At 40.2% G+C, this 11,720-nt stretch overlaps 1 protein-coding gene across 2 annotated transcripts in view; it reads right to left on the reverse strand.

Annotated features, from left to right (window-relative positions):
• lrrk1 (leucine-rich repeat kinase 1) overlaps window positions 1-10,715 on the reverse strand; it is a 54,288-nt gene extending 43,573 nt beyond the window's left edge. The window contains exons 1-3 of one of the 2 annotated variants that reach the window (XM_047581226.1): window positions 10,559-10,715; window positions 9,219-9,363; window positions 655-845 (exon numbers count right to left, since the gene is read on the reverse strand). In XM_047581226.1, the coding sequence (XP_047437182.1) occupies window positions 655-845; window positions 9,219-9,288 (261 nt within the window). In that variant the 5' untranslated portion in view covers window positions 9,289-9,363; window positions 10,559-10,715. Of the gene's footprint in view, window positions 1-654; window positions 846-6,687; window positions 6,852-9,218; window positions 9,364-10,558 lie in introns of those variants that run through there. The other variant, XM_047581227.1, reaches the window with a different exon arrangement.
• Window positions 10,716-11,720: the final 1,005 nt, after the last annotated feature.

The following is an 11,720-nucleotide window of genomic DNA, read 5'->3' on the forward strand; positions in this document are numbered from 1 at the left end:
AAACTGTGAGGGTCTGTGCATGACCTCATCAGGTCCCCGCAGAGATTTTCTATTGTGCTAATATTAAGCCTGGACTTTGGGTCTTTCCAAATCATTAAGCTAAAGCCATTGTTTTGTTGACTTGGATTGATACTTTAAGCTATTCATGGCTCCACTTTAACTTAAGCCCAAAATTCATCATGACAGCAAGAAAACATGTGCTTCACCATATCCATGTTAACAGACATGCTTTCATGTAACATGTCATCAGACCATACCACATGTCTTAGATAAGATGCTGTCGATGCCTTGTTAGATCTTCGTAGTAGCATACAACCATTAAATCCTAAATCCTGCAAGAACTGCTGGGATAAATTAAGATAATCAGAGTCCTTTCAGGTGAACAGCTGTGTGCTATTTCACATGAGCTTGGTGTGATGTTGATTTTGAACAAACCAATCAACACACTGTGCAGGTAGGATACCTAGATATCTTCTCTTCTCTTTTTTTTTTTTTTTTAATTGAATTTAATTTGGCCACGGTATATCTTTTTTCATTAAAATAAGAAAAAGAAAGGCTTAGCAGCATATTGTTGTAAGCCTCAATACCACCCTATAAAACATACAATGGTACCATGACAACTATAGCCCAACCACTAGTGTAGCTGTCACTCACCCTGTCAATGTTGGGCATCCCTGCGCTGCATTCCTTACAACATGCTTGTTGAATCAGCTCCCTGGCAAAATCTTCTTCTCCATCTTCATAAGCTGCCTGGATGTTCTCCAGAGTGGGAGAAGGAACCAGCGCAGAGTTGGTCCCAGTGCCCTCCACCAGCGACGCTTTGGCTCCCATTTCCTCCCCAGGGCCTGACAACACAGAGTTAAAAAATACTATTTGAGGAGGAATGGGATCATACAGAGGCTTGTGGCAGCACGCTGTAGGTTGAGCACATTGTATTACTGTAGTCCTGTTAGCAGCATGCAGTCGGAATTAGGTCATCTTATTACAGAATGCTCTCATGGCTGGAACTACAGTGCAGCTGACTGGATTAGTGCACACTGTGAAACAGTAACAGTCTCTGGTGGCAGGTGTAACAAGCACTTAATACTCAACTTGCATCACCCAGATCTATTTGCAAAAACTAACAGTAATACTCTCGGACTTGAAAGTTAATACTGAGTATATGGTCCCCATTGTGTGTATTCATTTTTCATTATTTTTTTTTCAGGATTCATGTGTAAAACGGAATCAGTACCAAGCTAATGCAGTACCAAATACAGTCAAGAGTTCTGCTAATATAAACATACAATTTAGCTAAAAGCAGAAATACTATATGAAAATAAAATGTAACCAACTAATTTTTATGAAGAAAAAGACAATATGCACAAAGACAATAGTGCCTTAAGTTCAGACAACAAAATTGGTCAAAAACATCTTTATCTTTAATGCCACAACAAAAATACAACAACATTGGTCTTTCATCTTTGGCAGCAAGATGGATGGCCTGTGTGCGCTTGATGGGACCCAGAGGGAGTGTGTCGTGAGAAGTGATTGGAGACCAGGGATCATAGGACCACAGTACACAGAAGTCTGTGCCCAGCTTTGGGACTCTATGGGCAGACACACTCGGTTGACGTTTACATCCCTCCCTCAGTGGATAACACCATGCGACACGATCTATGCCACTGTTGCTAAGCAACTGACCAGACAACCGTATCATCTTGGACACTATTTCGCCAACTACTTTTGTACATTTGCTCATGATGCTAATTCAGTAAATTTTGATTACACATTTATTTTATTTTACTAAATAATATTTATTTTATCTTTCTTGTGGTTTTGAAGAGCATTACTTTTATGTGCAACTGAGCTACTGTTCCCTACTGGATCATTAAAGTCTGTCGATCATTTAAGTCTAATCGCTGCTGCTTTCATTGTCTTATTGACTTATCACACTGTTTAGTAATGGGGGCGTCTTTTGAATGAGTCCGAAGCGACCCTTCCTGAGGAAACTGTTGTAAGTGCTGCAATTAAGACCTCACTCTTCTCTGCAGAATTCACTCCAAACTATATGCATAACATTATGACCACCCCCCTTATATTGTGTAGGTCTCCCTTGTGCCTCCAAAACTGTTGTGACTCATTACAGAATAGACATGGGTCTTCTGAGGGTGTCCTTTGGTGTCTGGAAAAAGAATGTTGTTAGTGGGGGCCGCTGGGTCCTGTGGGCTGAGGGTAGGGCTCTCTGTGGATCATCCATGCATTTGAAGTCAACACCATGTGCTGTTTTTCATGTTTTTCTGAGTTGTTCATTAACTCTGTGTGTGTGTCTATGTCAGGCTGCATCCTACTGGGGATGGCTGTTGCCATCAAGGAGTGTCATTGCTATTCATGTCTAAGTAACATTGTGACAGGATGGTCAATATTATTCATTTCAGTCACATCAGTAGTTTTATTGTTGTGACTGATCAGTATATATTATGCAATGTAAAGTCATAGGAAACTACAGCTAGCACTAGCTCAGCTTCTCAGTGGTTGTTTTGATGATAAGTTTCACTCCATTCTTCATGGCCCCAATGCCATCACCATAGACTAGAGGACCGTGAGGAAAATGATTGTCTGGTCTGTTGAGACATAAAGTCCACACTGGGCAAAAGAACTACTTCTTGTGCAGGCATCACTTAGCTAATTACTGACTTTGGGGAAGCATCGTGGTGGAAGCATAATGCTGTGCGAGTGCTTTCCAGCATTGTCAGAACTGAGGGAGGAGGGATGAATTCAGCCAAATAAAGGGAGGTCATGAAAAAACTACAAAAAGAGTTCAAATGATTTAGGACAGCGGCAACAGTTCGCCATTCAGTGTGAGCGACCTGAAGCATACAGCCAAAACAACACTGGAGTGGTCTCAAACCAAGTGTCTGTTTGACATCTGACATTAAACAACCCAGCTAATTTAACTCAGCCACTTCATTCAAGTATCTCACAATATGAAGACATTCAAGAGAACCCTACAGGAAGAATGGGATGAACTGCCCAAATGTACTGGTTTCTGACAACTCTAACTAAATAATAAAACAACAATATGAAAAAGCAAGCATAATGCACAATGACAGTGATGGTACAGCTCAGGCATCCAAATGATGGGAGAGGACTTCTGCATGTTGCATACATAGAGGAACACACATATACTGTATATCCATGCTGGCAGTTGGGAATAGCCAGTTAACATGCTTACCATGTTTATTATTGGAACTGATTCAGCATAAAGTACTATGGATATCAAACTGTAAATGGCTGAATCAATATAGTTAACCATTTACTTGAAATGTAAGTAGCTGAAGCACAAAATGATAAATATTGCTCATAATGCTGATGAACCTGAAACTCATAGCTCACTCAAACCGGTTATTCATTTTCAAGTTTATTTGCATGGTTATTCACTTCGCTTTTCCTCGGTTATTCATTTCCTCTTTCAGCTGTGTCTGAGCTGCATGTGTCTATTTTATGCAGCCTGGTGGTTTTTCAATGAATAATTAAAAAAGACTTGGTGCTTAGGCTATTTGAGAAAGCCTAAGGGATTGAAACCATTAGACCCGCATTAGACTCACAGACCTCTCATCCACCATCAATACTGCCCTATCACAGCCTTACAGAAATAGCATGGGAAAGCTGAAAGAAGACCTTGAGAATGGCCAACATCTCCCTCATTATTTAACTTCCCCTTTCACTTGTCCATCAGTCCATTACTTCTGCAACATGAATAAACGAGAATTAAAATGGCATTACTCTGCAAAGTCAAGCTGCTGTTTACTTCCGTGTCTGCCTAGACTGGTATAAAAGCTTCTGATCATTTCACATTTGAATCCATTTAAACATTCATTGCAGTCAAAGCACAGAACTCCTCTAGCAACAAACCGCAGCAGCCAACCAACAACTACTTATATCTGGCTACTACAAAGCCATTTGATGCCATCATGTAGTCCACTGAGATTCTTTATTCTTTAGAAAGAGCCTGAATTAGGTGTGAAACCGCCCAATCTGGCAAGGTTTGTAAAGACCTGTTCACACCATGCATAAAGATCTGATCTGGGCAGTCCAATCGCAAGAGACCAGCTTTAGGTTTGTGGATTCAGACCTGGTAATCTCAGTTCCGAGCTCTATATCCACATAAACCCTGAGATCATCTGAAAGGAGGATAGGCAATTGTAACATGCAGACTCGTGTGAACCGGACCACTTCCAAATGTGGTCAGAGATCGGATCTCTCAAATGCAATGTCAATGCCTTCTGTGGGTGTTCACACCTGTCTTTTACGTGATCAGACCATCCAGGTCTTAATGCAAGGTCTGAACAGGCCCCAAGTGAAAATCTGTGCCAAATTTGATTAAATTTAGTCAAGACGTTCCCATTGTATCACATTCACAACAACTGAACGAACAAATTCACAGGTACGCATGTACAGATGAATGAAGAACCCCAAAACACCCTGCTTCCAGCTAGCCCTCAAGAACAGTAGTCACTAAACATTACTGTGATTAGTAGTAGATGTGATTAGAGAGGAGTTGAGGAAAACTGAGACTTCTCTGAGACAAATAAGAGGGCAGAAATGAGACACACAAACCTGTTGTATTCCCAAAGACATTGTCAAGTTCAGCTACTTTATAATATGTCCTATTATGATAATTATCAATTCAGTGTTGGCACTAAAGACCGTTAAAGCAACTGGCTTTGAGTGAATGAATCTTGATGGCATACTGCAAAAACTAATTCAGCATAACAGTGAAAAAGAAACTATTTAGGGTGGATTGATCAAGTCACAGCCAATTCCTAATCTGCTCAATGATGTCAGAATCTGCACTGATACTGAGTTGACAGATCACATCTGTGTGTCCCTATGCTGGTGAAGCCAAATTTCAGACACCAATCTTGCCTGTAAATGCAAGAGTAATTTAAGGTCGATTAATTATTTTTTAGTATAAACTGACTAATTATTCTCTTGATTAATATATTTGGTATAAGTAGTGAAAGCAATGGGTTGTGGCATTTCGCAGTCTCCCACCACCCAAGGTGACCATCAGTTAAAACCTATTTTGTATTTTGTGCTAGGATTATTAATTAAATAATGACTTGTTTATGAATAGTTGTTGTCAATACATACTGTACACAACTATTAACCGATTAATTGTTTGAGCGCTATGAAGAATAACACACATACACTGATCAGCCACAACATTAAAACCACTGACAGATGATTTAAATAACACTGACCATCCTGCAACAATTCATTGTTCCTCTGGGAAACTTTTGGAACTGGTATTCATGTGGATACTCCTTAGACATATTCCACCAACACAGTGAAAAACAGTACAACAGTACAGTCCAAATTCACTAGATCCCAAACTGATTATTTGTGGAATTATCCACAGAGGCCCCTCCCCTCAACCAATAGGATCCAGAGGCCTCCATTTAAAATATTCTATTGCCAGATACCACAGGACACCCTCAGAAGACCAATATCAGGATAATATACTTTTATAAGTGTAACCTCCATCCGGCAACATACTTAACAGCTACACTTCTCAAATTATGACTAGGGACCTTTGTTGAATGTAGTTCACCATTGTTACCACCTAATGCTTTCTGTTCATTGCTACGGTCTTCCTTTGAATAGAACTAAAGATGCTGTCAAACACTTCAAGGATTATAAAGACTTAAGGAGCTTAAGAAGCTAACAGAATTCAGTTTAGAGGTTTCAATGTATCCCTGTAGCTCATTACATTCCTCTCTCACATACTCTTCTTATAATTCTATAATATTCTATTATAGAAATTCATTTTTGTGATGTAAACCACAGGACATTTTGTTGTGTTACAGTGTCAACTTAAATTTCTCCTACAGGGGATCAGTAAAAGCACATCTTTATCTCATCTCATCATGCCAAGGGAATTTCCACCTTAATCCTCTCAACACCAAACATTCATTAAGTGTTTCGCTTTCACTCTGTCAGAATAAAGAGACAGTCACAATTCACACGCCCTGTAGAATTCACTTCATACTAATGGCCAGCACACAGGTTTAAACATCACTTACAGGGCAAACCCACTGTAAATTAATCAGCCAAAACACAACCAAAAGACAATAAATGCTAATCTGATGGTCAGGAGATTCTTCTGCTAATTTACTATTAGTAGATTGATTAAGTGTTCAATTGACTCTGAACATTAAGTGGAATCAAGAGCGGTTTAACTCACATTCACTCACATTCACAAGATACACATATTTCTATTGAACAGTATACATGTTATACCAAGCTGGCACATTGAACCCAAAAGCCCAAAACGGCCACACCACAGACTATTTTTATGAAACAGTTACATCATTAAAAAGTTATAATCCTCCAAATCAATCTCTATTTCTGATCTGGCAATATTTCGGCAACAGCTTTACAAATTTATTGTATTTAGTATATATTTGTGAGTAACACGCAATACTGCGATTTAAATTTCATTTCAAGACATGTTTAAATATAATTTATCAAACGGATCAACAGACCACACTGGCTGATCCACATCTGTGTCAGTTTACTGCAACTAGAATCAAAGCTCAGTGCAGAACATCTTTAAGGCTCAGCCAGTCCTACATGTGCAGCATATAAACAATGCTGCAGTCAGCATTCAGCTCTGCCCTTCTCCTCCTTCCGCTTACTAACCTGCTCATAGCGAAGAAGCAAATCCTTCTCTTCCCCCTGCCTCCATCACAGCTAAATTTGATCACTTTCCTTTCACGGCATCGTTTTAGCTTGCTGGCGTGGTGTCTACCCAGCGTCCTCAGTCATCCTGGCTGCGCTCCTTAGATGATCAGTTACAGAATGAGGAGACGAGCGGGATGGGAGACGCTGGGAGAGAGAGGTAGTGGAACGGGAAGGGGGAGGGGGACGCAAGGAGAGGGATCGGGATGATGATCCTTTGTTAAAGAGCCCGCCAGCTTCTGAGCTTCCCGTCTGCCCTGCCCGTCACTTTCTGCACTATGATCTACTCTTGTGTTACAGTGGAACCTTGATTGGAAAAATAATCCCATCACAACTCCAGCACAGATGTTCCTTATCAAATATCTTGTTTTGACCAACAGTCGGAAAACTAAAGACAATTAATTTACCAATAAAATATAGAAAAAATAAAAACATATCAAGACAAGCGAAGAGGCTGCAACAACATAATTACAAGCATGTAATTTCATGTGTAAGCAAACTGGAAAACTACAACTTCACCAATGAGTTAAAAAGGGTCAGCACCTCTCCTCCTTGGACATGTAGAGCTGCTATGGAGAGGTTCCAAGAACCTTTATTTTCATTATGCCCAGTGGAGACAGAGGTTTAGAACATGTTTAAACTAGCATAGCTCAAAGAACAGAAGCAAAGAGAAACCTTTGCCAACATCAAATGGAAAACATCACGTTCTTTCACTCCAGCTGTATTGCCTGACACACTGCTGTGTGACCCCACAACTTGTCCAGAGCTTTTCTCCTGGTTAGAACCAAACCATGGAGATGGACACAGTTGTAAGAGATACGGAGCTACTTCACCACCCCACCAAAACAAGTTTGACACTTTTTAAGATAAGGCTATGTAGGGCCTCCGATGCACTCTACACCAGTAATACAGACAAGAATATCTAAAACTGTGTCAGAGGATTTGAAACCAGCGTTATTTTGGCACCTCACAGAAAGCCATCTGCATTTATACAGAACTCAACGTGAAAGAGTTTCAGTTGTATTAAAAATACAAAATGTCAGTGGAAAGGTTGAGATCCTGAAATATTAATGTTTGTGAACTGCAACAGCCACAGTACATGTACTTCAGTGTATATTTACTTCTATTTCCATTTTTTGGTGTAGACTACATATAGATATATTATTGTATTAGTGCATTTGTTACAGTGACTATTATCCAAAAAAATGCTTGAAATACATGAGAATTAAACTAAAAATAGACAAATCAAAGCTAAGGTTTTATAGTATAAAGCTATGGCCTTAGACAAGGCTAACCACAGTATACCACAGTGTGTTTGTAACCATGGTAACGACATAATTTCACTTCACCTAAATGGGCACTACTTCACTATCTACGCTTAAAGATAAATAGTGTGATAAATCAAAATGTCATGCCTCTGAACTTATCAATTCCTCTTATCGATGCCAGGATGTGTTTCTGACAGTTGCGTATTGTGAAATAATGATGTTAAACTCTTGCATCTACACCCCTGGAGACTTGCAACAGGGACTCACAGCGAATGAAAAGAAACAGTTGAAAGCTTGGCGTTATTTCACAGTGAAAAATGAAAACAGTGCTTGTTGTAATGACTGTAAAATAAGATGGAAGTGCAAGCAATATGCTGACCCATCCTTTCAGGTAACACAGGCTTAAATTCCAAGACAGCCATGAATCTAACCAGCTACAATGCATGCCACTGCTTTGCAACTGAGCAGCACGTCCTTTACAGAGGGTAAATACATGGATCAGCCAGGCCACCTAATTGTGTGCCCAAACAAGTTGTCACTCATGAGAGAATGGACATGGGTCTTCTGAGGGTGTCCTGTGGTGTCTGGAAACAGAATGTTGTTAGTGGGGGTCTTTGGGTCCTATGAGTTGAGGGGAGGGGCCTCTGTGGATCATCCCACAGATACTTGATCAGTTGGGATCTAGTGAATTTGGAGGCCAGGTCAACACCTTGTGCTGTTCTTGTAATGGTCTTTTTCAATCATTTTAAATGATGACAGACTGTTGGTGCTAGGCAGTCAGAGTAGCTTATCCAATTGCTCCCATATTAGTAGATCACAACAAGTTCCTTGTTACTTGTTGACAGTCAACTGTCTATAATCCAGGTTACAATACTACACTATACACTTCTCTTAGTCATGTACTCCATAATCTATTGCTGCTTATGTTGTGATTTACCATACAGTTAAACTTCAATGAACTGTAAATCACGGATAAGAGGTTTTTGTGTGTGTTACATGTATATGAGACCAAACCTTCTCCGTGGCTTCAGTAAGCACACTCTAGTTTACGCAGCAACAAATAAGGCATTTGAAACCTTCATAGTTTCAGTTCCCCTTTTGCTATATTTAAGAAGTGTGGCAGTCACTCTACACATACAATACGCAGATACATTTGGTGGGAACAAAGCTATGTCTATTACAGGATTTAGTGAGATATGGGTGGCATGCTGGGTGATTACTTACTGCTTTTTTGCTCCATGTTGCCAGGAGTGTCTCCAGAGTCCTGGGGAAGGCCAACAGACCAGTAAGACATTCCTACTGGAGTCAGTGGTTAGGTTACCCACTATCAGAGCAGTGTTCCTCCACAGAAAGGAGGCCTGGATTCACTCTGCAAAAAGAGAAAGAGGCTGTCACAAAACTGTACATGTGTACACGAGTCAATTATGCAACTGTCATGTGGCGGTTGTACAAAAGTCAAAATCATGCAAATAAACGTCAGTAAATCCAGTTTGTATTTACATAAAACGTCATAAGGGAGATGTAAATGTGACCTTAGTGACAATATTGAGTATTTCTGACATTTCTGAGCCTCCTGGGAGCAGTATCACACTTCACAGTTCACTGAGTTTATTCAGAACAAAGCAAACAAACAAAAAAACAAACAAAAAAAAACATCCAGTGAAATGTCTTTTCATTGGAAAAGGTCAGATGAGGACAACTACATGTTCAGGCTGACATAAACGCTAGGCAAGTATAACTGCTCTTTACAAGTATGATTAGCATAAAAGCATATCACATTACACTACACGTGGAAACTTGAGGCAGATGAGCAACTAAAGCAGAAGAGAGAGTGCAGCCAAAGTAGTTCTAGTAAGGCTACATATTTTAACAAGAGTGCTGTTTGCATCAATATACCATTTCCTTAGCTCTTGGGTTTCAGCCATGAACTTGTTGGAGACTCATGCTTGCTGCTAGTATAACAATACTGCTTTCGGTGCATTTAGAGAGTTAAGAGTTAAAGCATGAAATGGTTTCATTAGTCACAGACTTTATGTTAAGTAAGCACACAGCTCTTCATACCACACATAATAGAGTATGGAGTGATACTGAGTGCATCTGAGCATGTGCATTTCATACTTTCAGTCTATAGTGCCAACATCATGGCATGCATTATCGTGAGTGTGCAAATGTTGCCACAGAAGTTCTGATCACACATACTTCCTTGTGTTGGTTTAGATAAGGACATAACTGCTAATGCACAAAATCATCAGATTTCTTACACTCACCTTTCTAATGAATCCAGACTTGATTCACCTAGCAGACTGAACTGTGAGTGGGTGGGCTGCCGTGAACATGCGTCCGATGTTTTTTAAACTCGAAGTCTATTTACCAATTATAATAATGCCCAAATAAGAAGTGCAAGTTACGGACAAACAAGGAAAATAGAGGTAGATTTCTTTTTCTTCGGTGACAACGTCACTCTGGGCAAGGAAAATATGGAGCACTTGTTGCGCTCATGTTTGTATGTAAAACACACAACAAATCATCAACAGTCCCACAACATCTGTTCTAACGAAACTCACCGCATGGCTGAGGCGTCAAGAGAGGGTAAACACAGCTTTACTGTCCTTGGTGGTGTTAGACACAAATTACTATTAAACATAAGCCTTTTACTGGACTTCCTGATTCCACGATGCAAACTTTCCAAACCGGAGACGCGCTCGTCAAGTCAAGACTAGATAGTCAGGAAAGGCACTTCCGGTGGCGATCTTCAAAATAATGCCAATTCAATCTTTTCATTGAAAACAGGACACTGTTTTCAAAGTAAAACTCGAAGGAGAGTCTTCAATAGCTTCACTTCAAAACTACTCAGATCCTTTGTTTAATTAATATCATCCTAACATGCAATACAAACATACCATAATATAACATCCCGTATGAAAAAGAGAAGTTCAGAACTGTTAAGAGCAAAATGTAATAAAGTATTAAAGTGAAAGTACTGATGTGGCCCCTCTAATTAACATATTATTACATATGACATCATTAGATTGCAAATAAAGGTGTAAATACAAGTGTCAGTGTTAGTAGTATGTTTCTGTTATACCTGCTTCAACTATTTCATATGAAGTTTTATAATTAGGGATAGTAGATAAATATTAGGGGTTGTGAGATGACGCACCTGTGAAGATCCTCTTCGATCCAGGTCATAGCTAGCGAACTGGCTGCACTGTACACTGCTGTGCAGCACAGCTGGTGCAGGGCAGCCAAGGGTTGGTGGAGCCTGGGACCTGAGGTCCGACTTAAACGGTCAGTTGACTGTCCCAGCACTCAACAGAGACCAGACCTGCTGTTGTGGTTGGAAATAGAGAAGGTGGTGTACTTTTATATATAGTATATACTAGTATATACGTATGTATAGTAGGGTTGCAGTAAACAACATGTCTCTGGCAGCGAAGCGAGCGAGTGAATGGCTGTGGCTAAGGAGGAAACACGCTAGCTGGGGAGCATGCTACAGGTAAGGCTAGCTGAGTAGTTTTAGTAGTTAGTAGTTGTAGTAGGGCTAAGCTAATCTCTCTGTTGAAAGTCACACGGTTGTGTGGTGGTTGCACTGAGGGGGGTGACTCCAGGGCACTGGACCTAACATGGGCCTGACTTAACAAAACATAGGTGAAGGGAAGTACCCACTTGAAAACCCCAATGATGTGCCACATACTACCTACTGCTGTTGGCTAGGCTAATGAGCTG

Source organism: Mugil cephalus, chromosome 3 (assembly GCF_022458985.1).
Source record: "Mugil cephalus isolate CIBA_MC_2020 chromosome 3, CIBA_Mcephalus_1.1, whole genome shotgun sequence".
Taxonomy (NCBI): Eukaryota; Metazoa; Chordata; class Actinopteri; order Mugiliformes; family Mugilidae; genus Mugil; species Mugil cephalus.